Source organism: Saccostrea cucullata, unplaced genomic scaffold (assembly GCF_032062105.1).
Source record: "Saccostrea cucullata isolate Sc308-1 unplaced genomic scaffold, CSIRO_AGI_Scuc_v1 ctg164, whole genome shotgun sequence".
Lineage (NCBI taxonomy): Eukaryota > Metazoa > Mollusca > Bivalvia > Ostreida > Ostreidae > Saccostrea > Saccostrea cuccullata.
This window is the reverse complement of record NW_026937694.1, coordinates 700,897-724,718: the sequence shown is the minus strand read 5'-3', so window position 1 is coordinate 724,718 and position 23,822 is coordinate 700,897. Positions and strand designations below refer to the sequence as shown.

The window sequence follows — 23,822 nt, the reverse complement described above, 5'->3', positions numbered from 1 at the left end:
TGTTGTCAAGGTTATGTGAAACAAAACTTGTATTCTGCAGTGTAAAATCCAACATGATGTGTCATATGCCGAATCAGTCAAACATATATACAGTCTTCAAGTGAAATTTCCTTAAATAAACTCTCCGCAAAAATGACCAAAAAAGCAGATTGGGAAAGAAAATCGAACATGTTTATTAATGATTGTCTATCTATTACTGTTTTAAATGGATAGGACAGTTGTTTACTTTTGACGTTTTGAGAGCAAAAAAAAACGTGTTTTCTTTCTCTGATATTAATTTCATACAAACATTAATTGTTTGCACAAAATTTCATAATAAAAAATTTATCCCAAGCTCTCGCTCTTTCTTTGTTTTTATAAGAGACACGCTTTAATTGTTTACCTAAGATCATTGACGGACACGTAGAAATTGGCTTCAATAATGGGGTACATGTATTACTGTTATGAAAAGAAAGTGCAAATATGAGCGTTTGATATCCTGTATTTAGATAAAATGTGCAACTAAAATATTAATTTTGAAATAAAATGAATTGAATGCATATTGATGTACAATTTCTATTGTACTACGTACATGTTTTCAATTCAGAAATTTTTGTATAATGCCATTTATAGAGATAGAGTAGGTTAAATAATATATACTAGTCTGTAAAAGACAAACTCTGAAAATGATATGAAAAAAATATTTAAAATTTAAAAAATATTCGACTTTTGTTCGACTAAGGCATCCGACCATTCGACTAAGCTGTCTGAGTAAAATTGACATCCTTACTTTTTTGTTTGTATTTTTGCTGTTCATTGGTTGATTTTCAAAAAGGAACGCAAATTATTTTGTATTATCTGGTTTGGTATGGGGACACAACCACTTGACGACCAGCTTAATCATCTTATCCGTGCAATCCCTTCATTTCCAGTCCTCGGAATCCATGGAAAACTCCAGATTTGATAAATATACCTTTAACCTCAAACAGTTACTCAATCTTACCTCATTTAATTAAACAAACATCATAGCCTCTAGATCTATGTATCAGTTAATACCTCTACTAGCTTCCCATCATTTCCGTTACTACGGTTGTATTATTGCGCATTAAATTTGAACGCATGAAAAGCAAATCAATTTTACATCCAAAGTTGTTTACATGTAATTATTTTGAAATTAAACTATAAAGAATGACTCTAATTCTTGGCCAAATTATCAAATATCATCTGGTTTGGATCAGTTTACGCTTTATAATCCGCAAAGAATTTGGCCAAGAATTAGCGTAATTTCTTAAACCAATGACGAATCTATCAGTTTTGCAAATTACAAAATAGATATTATATATTGAATACTCATGTGTTGTTAGTCTTTATTTTACATTTCATTGATTTTAGCATATTTTTCTTTTATTTCAGAGTAATGACGGATTTGAAATGCAAATCATGTTGAGAGCACTGTATTGGTTAACGGTAAATACATGTATACAATATTTATTGTTTTTATTATAATAATAATAATTATTATTATTATTATTATAATATTTATTATTAATAATAATATTTTACTCAAGTGCAAACAGTTTGTCATTTCTGTGGGGTGGGTGGGTGAGGTGATGGGATGAGGGTTGGGGAGAATGTGGGGATAGGTAGGAGTCAATATATATAGTGCCATTAAGAATTACATTATATAAAATTATCATTTCAGATGCTGATTCTTTTTCCTTACTCGAAGGAACGAAACTGTAGTATTTCTTTATATACTATAGAGTATACAGATTCTTGCCCCAAAAACATGGAGGAATGGAAAGCTAGAGAAAAGATGAAAAAGTGTGAAAATATTACTCAGCACTGCACAGAAAAAGAATATTTCAGATACCACTGTGTGAGGAATGCCTTCATGAATAGAACATTAGAAGTTTGTGCTCCCATCTGGTATAGTTCTGGTAAAAATAATAAAATGATACTATTTTATTTAATTTTTATTGACTGAGAGCATTATAAATTTGTTTTGTTATATTTCTGATAAAATGTTTTCTATTTAAAATGAAGAAGGCAAAATAACTATTTATATAGTCTAAAAATTTCCAAGCACAGAAAGCTATACCCCGGGTATAATTTTTGCTATCCACCCTGGAAAATTTTCATGCAAATTTTAGCTCCAATTTTCATTTCCTGTCATTGATTGGTTGGCGATTCTTCAAACATTTGAGAGTTTCAATCGTAGAAAGTTCCCAAAATATCGTCTGTAAGCAGGTACAAGTTGTTTGACGATGCAGATGAAGCATCACTTTTAGAATATAGAGAAAGTTAAGATACTAAAATGTTGTAAAAACCACTCTGAAGCTTTTACAAGACTACCTTATTGAAAAATACGAATGAGCCTCAAGGATATGGAAATATTGACGATTGTGGAGATTTCCGAAAAACTGAGGAAATTCTATGCTGAACTGAGAAAACCCGACGGGAGTTACATGTACTATGCAGAGAAATCATTAATAACAACATATCTACCCAGCAGGCACGCAACATTGTTTCAACGTTGAAAGGAGGTGGAATTTAGGTTGCAACGTTGATCAACTATATTTCAACGTTGTTTCAACGTTGAGGTTTCAACGTTGAATCCTCAACCTTTTTTCAACGTTGAAACAACGTTGAAGCTGCAACATATTTTCAACGTTGAATGTTCGACGATATTTCAACGTTGAAACAACGTTGAGGAGGCAACATATTTTCAACGTTGAATCATCAACCTTTTTTCAACGTTGAAACAACGTTGAAGCTGCAACATATTTTCAACGTTGAATGTTCGTAGATATTTCAACGCTGAAACAACGTTGAGGCTGCAAAATATTTTTAACGTTGAATGCTCGTCGATATTCAACGCTGAAACAACGTTGAAGATTCATCATGTTTTCAACGTTAAGTATTTTCTGATATTGTAGAGTTAAAACAAGGTTTTAAAAAATGAAAGTTGACTGTCTCGTGACTTCAACGTTGAAACAACGTGGAAGATGCAACATATTTTCAACTGAAATATAAAGGTGTCTTTAACTTCTAATCCATGCGATTTTTAGAAATATACACACAGCTGTATGCATTGTTAGAAAATATCATACATGTATATAATAATTATACTTAATAAATAAAATACATGCATTATAAATTGATTTACTGAAAAGAGTTGTACCAATAGCTAGTACCATTATAAAATTTTAAATATGAATTTATATGAATTTGAAGATGGTATCTACATTTAACACTTCATTATACACTGTAATTACAGTATATATTTTTCAAAAACGGTTATTTTTTTTAATTGTGAATGATATTTTTTAAAACATATTTATAAAATATGTTAAATACAAGCTTTTTAATATACAATAACATCTTTATCCAACATCTCACTGTAATTCCATGTTACTATAGAATTAATAAAAATAATTATTCCAAATAATTAATGTTCTTAAAATTACACTCATATGGGTCCATGCCGTATACTCTTGCGCAGATTATACGGATACAGAGCGAATCTAAGAAGTCTTATTTGATTAGATTGTGCTTTTGTTGTGTGTATTAATTTAACAAATCTTTCTTTTCACAAAATATATTTTTTAAAAATTCAAATAAACACTCTGACAATTAACCCCGATCAAGTTGCATTACTTAAGATCCACTCCCCCAAAACCTTCGAGATATCAGATAAGGAGTGCTTCTCGCTTAGTTGGTCAGTTTCAGTGTCGGGATAACCTAGTTATGCAACATTCTTGCTGGGCAGAGTATAGCTGCAGCTTATCTAGGTCAAAATTTGAATTCAACTGATGGACAAGAAGTGCGCGTCTCCTTGCTGTTCATATTTAATGTGTTTCCAAGCTATTTACACAAGGATTAAGGATGGAATATCAACTTCTGCTCAGTAAGTATTATTTCCTTTTCATGAATTTAAGAAACTATTTTTTTTTAGTATCTGTTCATCATTTAATTCTTGTTTTAAAAACATGTATAAGTATATTTGAAATCTGCGTGAAATACACATCCTTGGTTCTTGTATCATGTGTTTTGTTGATATTCATTTGGTTATGAAATATAAGCTAGTATTCTAATATATTATACAATTTAACTAATTGTAGTTCGTCGCAAGGTTCAATCAACCAATGGTGCAGGGAATTGATGGTATAGTCAGCCATGATTGCATCAGATTCTTCGCCCGTGAAAATTATACAAAGGAATGCAACATTTTGTAAGTACACTATGTATATGTATGTCTATAACATTTTCCTTTAGTGATAATTATACTTATACGGAGTTAAACATGAAGTCAAGTAAAATTCTTTTAATCATGTTACATGTAATTAAATCCAAGTACCGGAATATATTCTATATTTATTTTTATTGTTTGAAATAACGTGTTACGTACATTTTTATCGAACAAATGGCTTTAACATCTTTATTTCTTTTATCAATAGGCTTTTGCTTTAGAGGGTGGATTCTCCTGTTCGTTTCTTCCATTCCTGGGACTTAACGATATACGTGATTAAAATCAATGGATCCGACACTTTGTGGAACTCTGTAGTGTTAGGCAGACGCGTACTTTGAAGGACCTGGATGTGATTACTTTGACCCACTTTTCACTAGGAATATGAAGTTTGTCGAGCAGTGATTTTTGATATTCGGTGAATAAATCCGAATTTGTGTTTGTCTTAAAAATACATTTAAAATAAATTCTCTGACAATCATAATACTGGATTACAATTTATATAAATATAATGCAACTTGAATAAAAATTTTTAATAAAAATTTGAAATGTATTTGTTTATAAAGCAAAATATAATATGAATTCAACATGATTTCAACCAAGTATCAACGTTTGTACAACCAGAAAATTTCAACCAAATCTCAACCTAATTTCAACCAATGTTCACTTTTGTTCAATGTTGATATTTGACGATGAAACAACGTTGAAGCTTCAACGTTGCCCCAACTTTCATTTGCAACCAAAAATCAACCATAAATCAACCAAATATTCAACCCATTTTCAACGTTTATTCAACGTTGAGACATGACGTTGAAACAACGTCATGTCTCAACGTTGCCTCAAATTTGATATGCAACCAAAATTCAACGTTGATTCAACGTTGAAGTGCAACGTTGAATCAACGTTGAAATGCCTGCTGGATAAGTTATGTAACAAAGATGTTAAGGCCATGTAAGTGACGATAAAGAGAGGGAGAACCCGAGGTAAAACTTAAACAAACAATATCTACACAAGATCTAAAACAAATTTTATGAAAGTGATGCCTTTTCTATGAATTCAGCTATGGGGCTGTAAAAAAGAATATTCTACGAGATAGTGTACTATTTTTGCAACTGTATGTGGTCAGGTCAGAACTTGAGAAGCTTTCAAAAGCAGATTGTTAGATTCAGAGGAGAAAAGATACGTGTGTAAAGTGAGAGGAGAGGAGAGAAATCAGAGGAGATGATCTCACGAATGACCAAACAAATCAACCACGGATGTATGAAATGCCAGGTTTCGTTGTCAATTTTTCTCATTCTAATAATCAAAGAAAAAATAATTTTAATATTTATACATGCAAATGTAATTTTACTTAAAAATTTAATAGGAAATCTCCTTGCCCTGTAAATAGTTTCATGAAGTTTATTGCGAAGTTAAATCATATGGTAACTAAAATCAATTGCAGCGCCCTAAACCGTCCGTATCATAAACGCAGTCAGTTTGGTACGACGATGTTCCCCTTAGAAAAATACTCTTGCAGCGATGATGTCTTCTATAAGAAAGAGCGCTGAACTATCTACAGTATATACTAATCACTGTATTCGTACGACGTGCATAACGAGACTTGACAGGCAGGGAATTGATGCAAGACATATAGTTGGAATATCTGGTCAAAAACATGTCTAGTACAGTATTATATCTTACTCCACGAGGTTGAGTGACCATAACAATTTGAAATTTTAAATCAACTTTATGAAAGTTCCAAAAATTCTAATGCAGTAGGTTACAGTGACTCTGGTGTACAGGAGACTCGGATTGATTTCTTAATGTTTACACATTTTTCGCGGCATTAAAAAAAACTTTGAATTACACAATGTTAAATGTGTACATCACTCCATCAGCTTTTTCTGCAAAAACACTGAATGTGAGGTCAGCATTAACATTTACAGAAATAAACAGTAAATTCTAAAATAAACTACAGAAAAGAAGCGTTGATCGATCTTACTATGTAATGAATAATGTTGAGTTGATTATACTTGGTAAATTTTATGATGTTAACGTCATTTTATTTAATTGTTTACAATTTGTCGTATTTCATTTTGATTAAATGCTACTTGATATTGACATTTCGGTTTCTTTTTCAAGTAAAATATTACTACAAAACAAAGTACATCAGTATAATAAAACGCTTATCCACTGGCCAGCCCTCGGGGAAAAGTTGTTGACGCGGGTATGATAAAAAAGCTATCCCACTCATACCCAGTTGATAAGTGTATATTATTTTTCATTTACGGTTTCTGCTAATCTTCACAAGAACGACTGGAAGCTTGAAAATATTTGTCATTTAAAATCATTCTCTGTTCAAGTCATCTCCTGGTGTTAGGATGGGGACAGTCAAAGTTTAACATAGAAATAGTTTCCATCTTCATATTATATATTGGTTTCCTGTGTTTTGATTGGACGAGAACACGTGTAAGAAAAGGTTTACACATCGACAATTTTTCAATCAGAACTACTTTTTCGACCAACCTTCTAGGTTATAGTATAAACAATGAAACAGCTATTTCTGGTCTGTTTTGGCTAAATAATGAATACAAGAAACTTCATATTTAATTAATTAAAACAAAACTGGCGACAAACTGGACTGATCAGCTGACAGACGCTATGAAAATGTTTATGTCACTGTCTGATCAGGATTGTGAATTTTAAAAATCGCTGTCTTGACGTTCATATATACGAAGAAAATCAGCTCAGTTTGCATCGTTTTGACAGGGAAAAGAAACATACATCTCATACTCTTGCCATATTAACATCAAACTCATATTTACTCTCTATATTGTTCCTCAATCTTTGAACAAACAAGTGCAAATCGAAGGCGTCGTCGGTCTGCAACTTTCGCTATGAGAGTTGTTGTTCATTTCAACATGGCCATGGTCAAGGACGAACTATTCTGAAGTAAATTCGTAATTACGATATTTGTTGATTTAAACAACAAGTCTTCATAAGTTTCTATATCGATTATTTTGACAACTTAAGCTGAACCTTATTGCAATTCATCTCGATTACGTTCCTTTGCGGTAAAATGTATTTCTACGCCGTCCAGAAATAATGGATCGTATGGAGGCCTCAAAGAGAAATAGTTTCAATATTTTTAAAAAATCGATATTGGAATTATACGAATTAAAGGCCTTTTTCTTTTCTTTTTTTTTTTTAAATATTAATCGATGTGTGAACTCTTGACATTTTACTCACAAAATGCGTGGAGTTAACATAAAAGTGCATCGCACTTTTATTTAGTTAATGAGTAAAATGTCAAGAGTTTACACACCGATTAATTTTTCAAAAAGAACGTTTAATCCTATAATATACATGTATAGAAAGACATCTTTAAAATTTTCCCAAGAACCAGTGAGCTATAATTGGTGACGTTTACATGGAAACGTTATTATGTACATTAATAAAGGTTCTCCATCATTTAGATTTTACTGTGTTACGGACTTTTCGTGAAGCAGTAATATTGGTATCTGCGATATTTCCTAGATAAAATTCGCAACTGAAACTTATTATATTACAAAAGGTGTGTCTAACATAATAATAAGAATAACTAGAGCAAAGCTCGTTGCAAAGCAACGAGTAGGTCTTCCGTCCCGTTTGACCGGAAGTACCTTTCATTTACAACAAAAATGAGAAATTACGCCCAGGAATGATTTGAATCCTCTAAATCTATGTTAATTAATGCAAAAATAAGCAATTTTTGCTACTTCCGGTTTAACCGGAATTGACGATGACGAACGGAAAATTAATTTTTGTGCTCCAAGAGACAAATGTTACCAAAAAACTTGAAAAGAACAGCAAAAATACCCGTTTTGACTACTTCTGGTTTGGCCGGAAGTGACGACGCCGGACGTATTTTGACGGCTCAGGTACATTAAGCTTGTCATTTTGAACAATTTTGTTTCTTTGAAGTATTACAAATTCTCAATACTTTTTGAGATATCAAGTAAAAAGTTTTGGCACCTCTAGATCCCTAATTTTAGGGGTCAGCCCTTTTTTCCAGATATCATTTTGAAGATCTTAGAATTCATCACAATTTTTGTTCTATATGTTTTCACAAAATATTTACAAGTAAAAAGATATAATAGAAAAAGTGTAAAAAAAATTTTGAAACGCTCAATATGGCTTTTTTCAGACCATACCAATCGTTAACGTGCAGTACTTCTGGTGAAAGTAAACAACAAAATGCAAATCTACATTTGTTGATCTATCTTCCAGACAAGGTTTCATCTTCCTGTGATGAGCGATTTTTAAGAAGAGCGACGGACAAAATCACAAAATTGCGCAAAATTTCGAACCGGAAGTGACGTCATCAAAATGAAAAAAAAAGCATCAAGTTTTTAATATGTTCTATCAGACCTCAAAGATTCATAAAAATCTAACAAGCCGTTTTCGAGAAATCGCGTGCACAAAATCGGGGAAAAAAAATAAGAAGAAAAACAGTGGAAAAGAAACAAACGAATAACAAGAAGGTCTTCCGCTGAAGACGGAAGACCTTAATAAATGGATATTTCAGTAATAATATATTTATAATGTACCATTTATATATATATAATAAACTTTAATTTTTGAAAAAAAAGATTAAGAATTCAACTGTATCAATATCTTCAAGTTCTACGTATATTTTAAACTTACATATCTGTACATGTAACAACAGTACACATATATGCTTAACATATAATAGGGCTCTCTGAAGAAGAGCAATTTCTGTTCGAAAGAATTGAACAACTTACCATCTTCCAGATTTTGATTTTCTCTGTTGATGATTAACTGATATTGGCAGCACAATGTAGAAAGTAAAGAAGTGTGTTAATGCCACTTGGACACGTTATATTTTTTTATTTCTACACTTTAATCTGTACAATTTAAACTATAAAGTGTAAATTTCACTTTTTTAATCTGTTAAATTTTACACATGAATCTGTAAATTTAAACTTTAATCTCTAAAATATCGTTTTAATCTGTAAAATGTACTTTTTAAAGTGTAAAATTTACTCTTCAAATCTGTACAATTTACACTTTCGTATTAAAATTTTACACTTAAATCATTAGTTTTAACACTTTTATCTGTAAATGTTACACTTTAACTCTTTAATTTACAAAGTCAACTTAGTAGCTTCATAAATCCAAAGTAACACATTTTAAAGCCAACAAACCATGAATCATTCATAAATAGATTTAATTTTAGAACTATGCTTCTTGCTTTAAGTCCAGCGAGGGTCGGGGATATAATAATTGATTATGCAAGCCTTAGGTGAAGTAAGACTTACTGTCTTTCTTAAGAGATTACATGTATTAATTGCTCTTCCTTGAAAATTAAAAGATGGCAAATTTATTTGATTAATGCTTCAGTTAAAGAGAATTAATGTTTTAATTTTTCTGATTATCACAGATCTTACTGTATTGCAAAATATAAACTGTGTCACACGCATAAAATTTTATTAGTTACTGTGTCGGAAAGATTTTTACTTTGTCGGGGCCGACACAGTAAAACAACTCATGTAGAAGCCTGAAGAATGTTTATTCAAGATTTTTCAAATCATGTATAATGGGGATCATTTAAAGTATCAAGCAAAAAATGTTAGAAAAAAAAAACTATTCGAGAATATCAAGCCATGATTAATGATATTTATATGGAATTAGCCTCAGATAGTATAAATTCAAGTTAAATTGAAAAATCAAAACCCTAAAGTTAGGATTGTGCCACAAAGTTTTACTTAAGAAAAAAATAAGACATTAGAAAAAAAAGGGTATGAAGGAACCACAATAGGAATACTTTTTTTCAAAGTTGTTTCCAAATTTTATAAAATCTTGAAATATATAAATGTAGTATTTTCTCTCAAGAACAGTAAGGATAAATGTTTAATTGAAATGATGGCATCATCAATAGCATTCAGGATAAAATTTACCTCATCCTCAGTGAAACTTTAAATACTGAACTGATCTGTGATTTTCCCTAGCCGATTTGCTCAGGTGAGCGATGTTGACATTGAGCCTATTGTTGTATCTATGAAAATATATCAATTCTTTCAGTATGTATATTGAATATAAAAGTTTTAGTTGCATGCTGAGTCTGACACATCTGTTTCGTACTTTCAGCAATATACCCTCATGAGTGCTTACGGTGTTTATATATCTCAGTTGACGCGATACACAATAGCACGCTCTACGTATGAACGATTTCTAAATCGAGTTTAATTATTGACAAACAAGTTGATGAAACAGGAATATCAGCAGACTCGTTTAAAGTCATCATTTTTTTAAGTTCTGTGGTCGATACAATGACCTAGTAATCAAATATAACTTTTCATTGAGTTAAATGCTGATTCACGTTTTTCATGCTAATTTTTATTCCATTATTTATACACTGAATTGACGACGGATAATTCCGTCATATCCCGATCAGGACAAGGAGCACATGGCGAGTGTGACCGGTCAGCAGGCCTCAATGCTTACTCCTCCATGGTACATGATCCCAACTCTAATGTTTTATAGGTCTGCGTTTCCTCTGCTCCTATTTTGTACGGTTTTATGGACTTTGATATTGAATACTGTTAGTTATCTCCACAACCCTCTCTTCGTGTTACTTTATTATGGCCCCGTAATCTGAGATCCAGGGGGTACTGATCATAGAAATTGCCCTGGGTTGCCGTCTGTTTGTCTGCTTTTCTTTCTGTCTATATGTCTGTCTGTCCATCTCTATTTTTTACCTGAAAAAATAACCTTGTTTGAGTGGTTAGGGCTTTTGGTGTGTATTTATTTTGACAAGTCTTTATAAGAGTACAACCACATTTGACTTCTTGACCTTGGAGTTTGACACACTTTAGCAAAAATACAATTTTTTATGTATAACCTTGACTCTAACTTTTTAACAGTTGATGCTAGGGCTTTCATACTTCTCACTCATGTTTATTGTTTGAAGACCTTTACATTGTCTCAATCCACGGTCTGGAGTCTGCATATATATCTCTTTCCTATCCGTGGCTGCTTGATAAAAAAAGTGTCGTAATCTTGAATTTTTTAAGCCTCTCTACAGTGACGTAATATTCGGTCAGTGGCAATTTTTGTTTCCATCGCAATCGAAATCAACTACTGACGTCAACAGTATACAAAAAAAAATATATCCTATACTGCAACTGGATATTGAAAGGTCGCAAAAACGTTCAACATCGGACTATGCTTTAATCGCATTAGTCATTATTTTAATGAGCTACGAAGAATATCTCCTCGTTCAACCACGGCCAGATGGGAGAAGAGCGTACATTTTGGCCGTGGTTTGGGACGATGAGACCTTTAAGACGCTGTAAATATTTTTGACCTTTTGACCTTTACCTTAGAGTTTGACCAGCTTAAAAAACAACCTTTACATGTACCTTGGCTATAACCTTTGAACAGATACCAACAGTTTTGATCGTTTGACCTTGATTTTGCAGTTAAACTTGTATAAATTTGAGAAACTAATCTTTGGCTATAAGCTGCCATATAGAAGCATCAGTATTTCATAAACTTATCTTTCATATTGTTAACGACAGAAGGCAAAAGAAATAGTTTTGGTTTGATCGTATTTTGATAGTATTTACGAAAATTTGACACAACAAAATTGATTTTTTTTTTCAGGATTTTGCATAGAATTCAACAAAGGCGGAGAACGAATTCAAGATAACTATGAGATTACCTGCACACACTTTGCAACTCCATGTCCAACGACGTATGTTTCGACGGATATATATAAATGTAAGTTTTTATTATGCATTTCAAACGACCAGTTGAGTTTCTGGTAGACAAAGATTCGGGGGTATATAGTTTTTTTTGGTCCTATCTGTTGTTTGTCTCTTTCTCTGTCTATCTGTCTATCTTTCTATCTGTCTGTCTGTTTGTCCGCAAAAACTAAACCTTTGCTTTTATCTTTAGAGTGCTTGGGGTCTAAAGCTTTCCAATTTTACGTCTGTACATATATTTCTCCTGACAAGACATTTCCACAGGTGCCACATAGTTTGACCTTATTACCTTGAAATTTGCGTTTGATCCACTCGTACAAAAATACACTAAAGTGTACCCTAGCTACATTTTTTTTAAATATTTTGTGCTGGGGTTATTTTATTTTCCATAGTTTTAACTTTTAACCCTAGAGCTTGACCAACTTTTATACATTGACATGTATATTCCATTTGACAAATGAATACCTTCCTTTGGGTACATGTATCACCAATTAGACCTTTTTTTTATATATTTATATAACAATTTTAAGTCAAGAATTTTAATATTAAATCCAAAAAACATATGTGCATACATAAAAGAAGTCCATAGGTAAAATGTGGTTCCGTTCATTACAAATCCGGATTTGTACATCACCTGAGTCATTCTGCTACGAAAAGTAATCTGATTTTACAAATTTTGTTTGCGTCTTACTTTGTCCATTACAAATTATAATTTTAACCCCATAATTTGTAACTACTTAACAAATTTCAAACAATTTTGATCTATAGTACTTGCTTATGAATACATATTAAAGGCAGGGGCGGCAGGAAAAGTGAATTCCATAATCCTTGCCTTCCTGGGTACACTGCATTACTATAAGGCATTGTGGAACATAACATCAGCAGTAATAAGATTGAAGTAACAGCCACACCAAGGCCAGTCTAGTAGGTTAGGAGGAAGTGATCAAAATTACACTTAACTCATTACAAAAAAATTACTTTACATACATAATCCTTGGGAGAAGACCTTTCATACCATATTAAAAAAATGACCTTTAGACCTTGAAGTTTGACGTACTATTTAAAAACAAACCTTAACCATAACTTTGGTAGGAGTAGGGCTAGTGTTTTCATACTTCAGTTATATAATACCTTTGAGAAGACTTTTCGATTGGTACCAAGAACGTTGAACTTTTTAAAAACTTTATCCTTGACCATAACTTTTTAACGCTTAGGGCTATAGGACGTTCACACTTCACATATGTATTCTTTGTACCAAGACTTTTCTTTTTGAACAGCAACAACTTTGACCCTTTGTCCTTGACCTTGGAATTTGACCTACTTTTTAAAATCTTTAACCTTGGCCATAACTTTTAAACAATGGGGGATAGGACTTTCGTATTTCTTAATTGTATTTCTTGTAAAAAAGAATACATTGGATATCAACATTTTAGATTTGCATTTAAAAGACGTTAGTTTCTGCTACGTTGGCATAAGGGGGCATCAGTGTTTCACAAACACATCATGGTTTTTTTTCTGATTTTATACCAAGCAGATGACAAACAGGTCAGGTATATCCTTTTTTATCGAAACTGCTTTGAATTAGTTTTAGATTTCTTAAAACAGAGTGGATAATTAACGTTAGAAAATTATGTCCTACATGTAAAATGGGACAGATACCATCAGGCTTATTTGCTATGGTAGTCTTAATCTAGCCGTGATTTTTTTTCTTTTTATATATTTTGTTCTTCACTTGCAGGGTTGTTATGTATTATACTCAGGTGACTGTCAAGGACCTGGGGTGTCCGGTAGAACAAAATATTTAAATTTATAATGTTCTTGTACTTGCTCTTTCCATCAAAAATGGGAGTGTGGTACGTTACAGATAAATTATAAACAAAGTTAAAGTCTAACAAAAGGAGGAGACGTACTTGAATAAATGTCAAGACGGACATTCATACAAAATAGCATTCACAAAACGCACTTAAATGATGATTATGTGAACTTGCAAGAAAGTATGTCAACTTGCGATGTTACAGTTTTTATTTGCTAGAAAATAGTTGTTAAAGCAAGTTATAAATCTTTGTAGAAAATTCTGATATTGTTAAGTCAGATAGAACGAAAAAACACCTCTAATCACGTTGACTTGTTTATTTAGTCTGGCTTGGATTTCTCGAAAAAAACTAAAGTTAAATCTCAGACTTAAATCTGAGTTTTAACTCAAATTTCTGAAAAAAATCTCAGATTTGAGAAAACTCAAAATATTGCATTTCTCGAACAAACATAAGTTATTTTTCTTACTCAAATTCACAGTAAACTTAAGCTACCTTCTTACATGTAGTTGACTTAAATGCTTTGAAAAAATCTCAAATATGCCTGTAAAAAACAGAAGACAGCGTCGTCGTCGCCGACATCGTCAACGTGTAGCTCATAGCCGTTTGGTTGACAGGGAAAATCCCTTAGAAGTCATGACAGATGCAATATTGAAATGTATTCAGATTAATAACAAATTTACCACATAGATTGTCTTCGTTGTCAGGGGCAAGTACTGAACAAGTACCTGCTACACCAGTGGCAGTGCTGCCATAGTCTAATGTAGGTGGTACAATGCAAAGAATTACTGAAAATGAATAGTACATTGCTTTTAAAAATTTTGACATGCGTGTTTGAAATATTATGACAATTCATCTATTGTAACATTAGTTGCACATTCTTTTAAATAGTTATTTCTAATTTAAAACTGAACTCAGTATTAATTAATAAATCTGTGAAGAATACAACATAGATATTTTAAACAAATTAAAAATCAAACTTTATGACCGTTCTTGTTCTAAATACCTTCCTCTGTATCATGACCAGAAGACAGATCAAAAAGAGTTGGTCTATCCCCCATGCTGTTAAGCATTTCGGCCTCCACTGGGGTTGGGGAGGCACGTTTAGGACCCCCTCCAGTTGCTGGACGGCGCATAGCATCTGACTTCTGTTTTGCTGTAATAATGCATTAAAAATGAAAAAAAATGTTTAACGATTAACATCCCATCTTCTAGATATGATTTACAAATTTAACATTTCCATTGTATATTATAAATATAGTCATATTTGAAATAAACACTTTTAGCTAATCAAAATTTTACTTAAAATTCTCAAAATCCAAACTATCATATTAAAAAAAATATTTCAATGTTTATTTATATTTCAGATGACAGTTTAGTTACACATTCAATTAAAATATTTATAAGTATATTACAGCTGTATTTTTTTTGATCTGTGAATCTTCATTGCATGATAATGTCTATTGATTTAATTTATAGTAAATTATTGTGACAATTCATGACTACTTTTATCTTTATATTTTAAAGAAATATCATTAAATATTATTTCATACAATAGTTTTAATGTTTAGAGTAGATTTTAGATTTCTTATCGATAAGGAATATGTAATTCCTACCTCTTTGCTTGATGTTCGCATACTGTTTTCGTGTTTTCGTACCTCTTCAGTACTTCTGTTTATTGTCTCGGAGATACTGTAAAAAAATGTAACTTTTAAATTTAGCAGTATATAAATATTAAGACAATTCATTTATAAAGGTGTGCCAAATTATGTATTTTATCAGTAAATCAAATGAAATTGTATATGATATTGTATATGTGTACAATACTATAGCTACCATATTTCTTGTTGAAAAAAATAAATAACTTATTACATGGTCTCATGTTAGACATGTATGCTTCCATGTAATTTATAATGTTGATTGACCTCGATAATTACCGGTAGTTCATACTTGCTCAACAATTATCAACGGTCAACGTCCACTAGTCCGAAGGTTCACTAGTCCGAAGGCCCACTAGTCCGAATTTTCACTAGTCCGAAGGTTCATTAGTCCGAAGGCCCACTAGTCCGAAGATTCACTAGTTTTAACCCTAATACCGATATATTGTCCGTACATTAAAGTGTTCACGCTGTAAGTCTCTTTGCAGGCCCGTAGTATTCGGGGTAGGGGGGGGGGGGGCTGCACACACCCCCCACATTTTCTCTAAAGATTACCTTAACTATAGGAAAAGGAAGCCCCCCCCCCCTATTTCACGACAGTGTAGTGTTATAAGGAAAATACCCCCCCCCCCCCCGAAATAGGATTTTCGAATTTAGACAACTTTTAATTTTCGGGCCTGTTAACTTTTTAGGCAGGTAAGTAAAGAATTTTTTGAGTTTGCCCCCCCTTGACTTTCTAAAACGATGCTACGTGCCTGCTTTGCAATTTTTTCTATTTTGTACCTTAACAGGTTACTACTCAGGTTCCTTTGAGGTTCTTGAAATTCAGGCTACAAAATACTTCGACATAAGTTTATTAATAAAATTTGAAACTTCTATCCTATTTTCTGCATATTCCCATGTTCCAATTTCTTTTTTCTATACCATTGATCGACTATGGTGGCCTTGTGGTAAGACACTTGCTCCACTCAGCTGTAGGTGCTTATGTGGACAAGACCCCCCCCCCTTCCCGGAAAAACACCCCAGGCCCCAAGATACTTTTGTTCATCTTTTTTCATTAATATCTAAATCCATATGCAAATCAAAAAATATATATAACGTAGAATTTAGATTTTCAATAAGAAAAAAAAATCATACCCACGGTTTTATAACTCTATAAAGGAATCAGAAAACTCTATAAAGGAATCAGAAAACAATTCAAACAGGCAAAGGAAATTGGAATAACCTTTGATACGTATGGAAACTAATTATAGCAAATAAGAGGAATAACTCTAATTCTTTAAAAAAAAAATCCGAGGAAACTATAGTAAGTTATTTTACTTATGCATAATATACATAAGGCTCTATATTTTCAAATGTTTTATGATTAGGCACCAATAAAATACATTGCAACTGGTACTTACGCATTCACCGCCTCTGCCACTTCATCCCATGCCTCCTCTTTGATTTTTACGTTTTTGACACCCCCGGCCCCTTCACCTTCCCAAAGAGGCGGTCCTCACGTTGACGAACCGCCTCAACCAAGACGATTTTTTTTCTTTTTCTATCCAATTGTGCGATATTGGGGTAAGCTGCACCCTGTGATATTTATGCAATAAATAATTACGATGAAGGACTGACATTCAATAATAAATTTAGAAATATTTGTTGACAGATTTTTTTTCTAAATGAGGTTTTTGTCGTTGAAGTTGCCTTGAAAAATGCAGAAAATATCCCACCCAAATACTATGAAAAATTAAAACAATTGCTTTCAGATAATTATAACACTATGAAATTTTAAAATATTTGAGTATATAGTATTATCTATCATATTTATCGTTTGTGCGTAAAAATTCACATTTTGGACTCTGTTATGGGTCCGTAAACATGAAGTATCTAAACTCCATACAAACTCGAAACAGGGCAGTATTTGTTGATCGATATCTTTTAAATAAGTCAAGAAATCCCACGACAGGACCATTTTGAAATGTTAAGTACATATCAAATTAGCAATATAAAAAAATACGAAAAAAATCATTGACAGGATTTTTTTTTCAGCGAAAGGTCCCGTTCCTCCTTAAATGTCACATGTACTTTAACGTCACATATAGGAAGATTATCACTAACAGATATTAACATGACTGTAATGATAAAAATTCAAGGTTCATTTTCTACCATCATAGAGGCACAATAATTATATGAACGTGCAGTATAGTTATATGACAATTTTCGAGTTAATTATTATAACATTCAAAATTACATTGCTATATAAAGACATGAAACCTATTTATGACAAGCTTCCCTTTTACAATGACCGATTTTTCATATCAATTCTAGTCGCCCACGTGGCGTATTGGTTAGAGCGTTTGCTGTATACAGCCAATTGTGCCTAACCTTAATTTAACATGAAAATAACATTAATTTAACGTTAAATATTTAACGTTAAATTAACGTTAATCGAGCTTATACATGAATTTGACGTTAAAAAAATTAACGTTAAATTAACGTTATTTTCATGTTAAATTAACGTTAAGCGTTAAATTAACGTTAATTAGTTCACACTAATTTAACGTTAAAATGCATAAAAATTGTGTGCATATTTTTGGAATTATCCATCCTATTCTTCCAGAAAAATACATGTTCCTGCATCATAGCAGAAGCTTAACTGATACTACATGTAATCAAAATTAATTCTCTAAAGGTACACCAGAAGCTCATCAATTTTGCACTTTTCCTTGTAGCACTGCAGAAAGCTAGGCTTGCATGTTGACTTCATCCCTGGTGTCACTGTCTTTTCAATTTAAATATATCCAAAAGGAGAAAGGGACCCATCAGCTCTTTCAACAAAATCTCTTAAATTCTGAACATTGCCTCTGATTTCAAATTTTCTGAAGAAAATAGAAAAACACCAATTCATCCATTAATACTTTTAATCAGGCACATTCAATACAATGCTACAAATCTTCTTTCTTTTTCCAATCTGAAAAAGAAGAGAGGCAAACACATATATTATAATAATTATATGAAAATAAAATACTTCAGCAATATATTAACAACCTAAATTCATCTAAAATATAATGACTGAAACAAGAGGTCCATTGGCCACATCCCTCACCTGAGCACATGGGCTAGCTTAAAACACAGATCAGTTAATTAAGTATTGAGAAGCTTACTTTATACTTATTGGGGGAGGGGGATTTGAATTTTCTATTTGTACTTGAAAATGTCACTATTACAATACAACATACATATATTATTTTGCCATACTTGAAAAGAAGACTTTAAAAGATTTTTCCAACACATTACCTGATCTCCCATTGTGACCCCTCGCTAACCCCCCATCCCCAGGGCATTATTTGAATAAATTTTAAATTTTTACTACTTGCAGATCATGTCAATTTGACAAAACAATTTTTTTCTGTTCTGGAGAAGATTCTTTTTCCTATGTATTCTTATGCAAGTCTGTGATAACTCATTGTGGCCACACCCTAACCACGGGGGTCATGATTTGAACAAATTGATTCTACATTTAATACCTATGGATGCTTCCACATCATGTCATGAGATTAATCATTCCTGTCCTAATGGTTCTGAAGAAGATTTTGAAAAGTTTTTTTCCTATGCATTCCTTTGTAAATTTTGGTCGGACATTGTTGCTCCATCATACCCCCGGGGTCATGATTTGATCAAACTTGAATCTACACTACCTGAGGATGATTCCACATAAGTTTTGAGAAGATTCTAAAAAGGTTTTTCCTATGCATTCCTATGTAAAACTTGGGAACAAATTTGAATCTACATACACTACAGCGGTCAAGAGGTCATAGATGTGCGTATCGATAAATGTACAATGGAATTTCACAGTGACGTCATAAAGGGTCGACACACATTCAGTGTCTTGTATACATGCCATTGATTTTGAAAAATAATGCATTTCACATGTTAAAAGCCACAAACAGCGTGATAAGGCAAATATAAAGTACGAATAAGATGCAAATGAAAATACAAGTAAGAAGGTATCATTTTAAAATATCCAACGGGCTAAAAATACGGGTTGGTACGAGATTAAATTCATTATAATTCCCTTCAGGCTTTATGGGTTTAATCTTGCAAGTCATGACCAACCGATAGTTATGTACGGATAGAAAGGTTTAAAAATACCTTAATTCTTAAGTAAGACTGAAAGTCCATTGTGCCCCCCCCACCCTGGGTTGAAGAGGCTTGAAAGTACACTATCTCAGAATGCTTCCATTTAAGTTCCATCTTTCCTGGCCCAGTGGTTCTTGAGAAGAAGTGGAAAATGTGAAAAGTTCACAGATGGACAGACATACGCCGAACAAAATGTGATCTGAAAAGTTCACTTGAGCTTTCGGCTCAGGTGAACTAAAAAGCTACTAATATTTAAAACTTTATACTTCTATATTTATTACTATACAGAGAGACTGGCAAACAGACATTGTGTTTCCAGTATACTTTTAAAAAAATTTAGGGGTGACATATTAAATGGGTTTAAATATTTGATACGTGTTCGGAATAAAGGCAATTTACCTGGTATTTTGAAGATTGCTTACAGTGATGAAATATATTCACTTTCTTGTGATTATCATGTTCATGTCAGCAAGACTTTATACTGAGTAAACCTACAATTATAAAAAAAAAATAAAAAAAATAATTTATTTGAAATGTAATATCTTCAACATTTATGATATTCATGGATAGAAACCAAATTTTATGTGCAGCGACTGATTCAAAGCAAACTTTTAGTACAGTGAAAGCAACTTGGCTTTAAATTTGTCTCATTAACTCTAGATCAATTAATAAAATTTTTCTAAATAAAAATCATGAATACACTATGTATATACTATTTTATAAATAACCTTTATTCCTGCATGGTTATCCTGAAAAACATCAATTCAAGGAGGCAACAAGGAATGGTATATATATAGATGCTGTAGTCTGCTCTTTTCTCCATGTCTTGCATACAAGTATCTTTTCTGTATTATGCAGTAAAAGAAAAAATCTTGATTTAATAATGCTTATAGAATGTTTATGAACAAAATATTGACAAGTGTCAAGTAGTGACAAGTACTTAACTGGTATTTTTTTAAAAAAAAATCAGTTGGGGTGTGTGAATGTAAATTTCACTGTCATTACATTTACTGTGGGAATTATTTACATTTTGTTTCACTTTCAATACCTGTTTTGAGTTCCACTGGCATTATAATTTAGGCTGCTGGGTTCTTCCGAGTCTCAACGACAAAGTCCTATTTGATCCATTTCAGAAGTGCGAGTCAGATGTGATACCGAGTTCCAGCTGTTCAAATACAATAAAAACAAATATCAGATCGGTTTTTTTCTCGATAATGATGAAACCAATTAAGATGAACTGTTAGAATCAGGGAAAATATCGCGCAAATTACGTGTTTAACTTCAACTTCGAGAAGATTATTGTTAACTTGTACACAATTTCTACTTTCACTTTCGAATTTTCTCCATATCGTACGCAGTACAGCTGTACCAGTAGGCTTCAGCAGCTGTTCAGTGTTCAAACAAATTTAACCAACTGAACAATAAATAGACCTAATAAAAATAATAATGCTGATATACAAATACCCAACATAGCAGAGATCTGGCACGTCGTTCACAGCCTACGACACAATATACCGCAGTGAAAAAGCTTATAGGAGATACAGATAGCCTGCAAGGACTGTTGAGTAATTATGCGTTATGTTGCCGTACATAAAGTTCAAACATTTAGGGGCCTCTGAAATTATGAAACTCTTTAAAAAACGTAATATTACAAAGACTACAAAATACTTACTTTTAACAGAGACTTGATAAATCCCTTTTCCTCTGTCTGTTACAGCTGATGACGTCAAACATGACGTACAGTTTCGGCCGATAAAAACAAAACCGATCCTGAGAAAAGCTACGGACCATTTTTAGCCGGAAAAAATCCAAATCCAAGTTGACATTTTGAAAGATAGACATAAAGCTTATAATTTAAGTCTAGATAAATTATTTTCTAAAGAATGTATGAAAAAAAAATTGACGAGGTGAAGAGGTTGTGAACAGTAAGAGCACCCCCTTTCCCAAACCCACACGTGTAACACACCCTTACACAAACACAGAGTGACTTGTGTCGAAAATAAATTGTGTCGGAAATACTTTTTGAACCAAATGGTATAATACTAACACAACTGTATATATTTGGGTTAAAAATTTCTTTCCGACACAAGTGCCAATACCCCCCCCCCCCACCTCCAACCTCGCCGGTTTTGAGTATCCACGTATGGACATCTTAATAATTAATTAAATGTCACTAAAATGATTGGCAAGTATTGAAGTATTGTTTAAAGTTAGGTCTAAAATTTGAATAATAACATTAATCTTGTCTATTCTAATTAACATGAAATTAACATTAAAGAATTAACGTTAATCTCATGTTAATATTTTGGTTCTAGTTTTTTAAGACCACTTTAAATTTTAATGTTAATTTAATGTTAAAAATTAACATGAAATTAATGTTAAGTTAAATTAACGTTAACTTAATGTTAAGTTAAAGTTAAAAATTAACGTTAAATTAATGTTAATATTTTTAACATTAATTTAACACGAAAGTAACATTAAACTTACATCAAGCTAACGTTAATTTAATGTTAATTGAGATTAACACTAAATTAACGTTAGGCACAATTGGCTGTATAGAGTCGCAAAGTAAGGAGTTGATCCTTACGTCGCGGGTTCGAATCCTAATGAAAGACGTGGAGACCGCAGTCTTTCAGATGAGACCGTATAAACCAAGGTCCTGAGTTGTAGTATGGGCTGGAACGCAAAAGATCCCTCCCTGATCAATGGCCCTGAGTGCCGTTTTAAGAACAAGATTTGCAGCTCTACACCGACAAGTGGTGGCGTCTTAATATGAGTGAAAAAATCGTAGAGAGGGACGTTAAACAATATACAATCAATCAATCACATCAATTTTGAATATCAAAATAATAATCTACTTGCATGTTGACAAAAACAAGTCGCCTATCATAATAATTATCACGCCCGATGATTGCGATACCAATAAATTGCAAGTTTAGATAATTTACTCGCATGTCGAGATAAGTACTAGTATATTGAGCATTGTATATGTATGTATACTATCAGAAACTAGTGTTATTATCTTAATCTACCGATATTAGAATTTAATTTTTTTTAAATGATGGATAACTAGGTTGATTACATAATTATCTTGCATTTTGACATCCTTTTCTTGTTTGCATTGTTTTTTAATGTAGGGCAGCAGTATATAGATCACAATGTAGATCAACCTTGAAAAAAGGACCAAAATGATATATTGATTTAGTTTTCTTTTTTGTTTAATAGAAAACAAAATTGAATATATGTTATTCTGATTAATACAATTTTACCTGCAGATCCAGAATGTTACAGTATAATCAATAAAACTGGAAATGGCTCCAGGTCTTGTGACGAAAAGAAGTGTACAACTCTAAATTTTATTTTTAAGAGTCATTCTCTGTTAGCATCAAAATAGGCTAGAAATTGATTCTCACGGATTTTGTTGAAAATTGGCTAAATAACAACGTTATAAGCCCGATTTAAAAAAGTATTATTGAAAGTGACCAAATGGTCTTGTTTCCATGGCAACCAGGTTACCTGTTTTTTCACAAGGGTTGAAAATACCTTAAATGATATTTCTTCTTATTAATGTACATTTTAAAATTAATAAAGGCGATTTTATTTTTTTTTCCATTGAAAAAATTTGTTATTTGTTTTTTCTATACAAAAAAAATGAAAAAAAAATTTTTGACCTGCCGTTGAATACCAAATAATATAAAACCAAAGCAGGTCACAAAATGTTTCTTGACGTTCGATTTACGATCATGTTACTTTTTTACTTTTTTTCCACGAAAAGTGCTTAATACATGAAATCGATTACCTTCAAAGGAGCAAAATATAAAAGTCAAAACTTGGAAATATGAAATGATGTAATATTTCTTAATTTCATAATTGTGGATTCTTCAAATTCGTACTACTTTTTACAGCGGATAAGCTTGACTATAGGCACTATTTAATGTTTTGATTGTTAAAAGGAAAGTTTGGATGTTCCTAGTCCGAAAACATCTCAGAACGCTGTATTTTACTCAAAGATGTTAGACTGTATGGTAGATAAATCCCAAGATTTTGAATCATACATTAATATAATTGTTTATATTTTGCCCGTACTCTAACACTGACTTAACAAGACCTAACCCTTATCCAAATCCTAAACCTGATCCTAATCCTTACCCTGACGTGCCTACACAAAAATATTTTACATTTTGTGTAATTGTCTTAATGTTAACCATTAGAAATCTTTTCGTAACAAACTCGAGTGGGACCACAC

The 23,822-nt window shown here is 32.2% G+C and overlaps 1 protein-coding gene, 2 long non-coding RNA genes and 1 pseudogene across 3 annotated transcripts; 2 read left to right on the top strand and 2 right to left on the bottom strand.

The window, feature by feature from the left end:
• The first annotated feature begins 1,398 nt into the window (after positions 1 to 1,398).
• On the top strand, positions 1,399 to 22,970 carry LOC134248678 (uncharacterized). The gene is made up of 4 exons (XM_062731074.1): positions 1,399 to 1,446; positions 1,682 to 1,919; positions 11,879 to 11,995; positions 22,852 to 22,970. Exons 1-4 carry the CDS (start codon positions 1,411 to 1,413, stop codon positions 22,968 to 22,970), a joined length of 510 nt encoding a protein of 169 aa, XP_062587058.1. The 5' UTR covers positions 1,399 to 1,410.
• On the top strand, positions 3,836 to 4,688 carry LOC134248679 (uncharacterized). Its single transcript, XR_009988099.1, has 3 exons — positions 3,836 to 3,889; positions 4,104 to 4,213; positions 4,440 to 4,688. It is a non-coding gene; the product is annotated as an uncharacterized LOC134248679 (long non-coding RNA).
• LOC134248671 (uncharacterized) lies at positions 13,692 to 17,608 on the bottom strand (annotated as a pseudogene).
• On the bottom strand, positions 18,348 to 21,317 carry LOC134248668 (uncharacterized). The gene is made up of 5 exons (XR_009988098.1): positions 21,249 to 21,317; positions 20,625 to 20,741; positions 20,305 to 20,421; positions 19,976 to 20,067; positions 18,348 to 18,407 (listed from the first exon to the last, which is right to left on the bottom strand). It is a non-coding gene; the product is annotated as an uncharacterized LOC134248668 (long non-coding RNA).
• Positions 22,971 to 23,822: the final 852 nt, after the last annotated feature.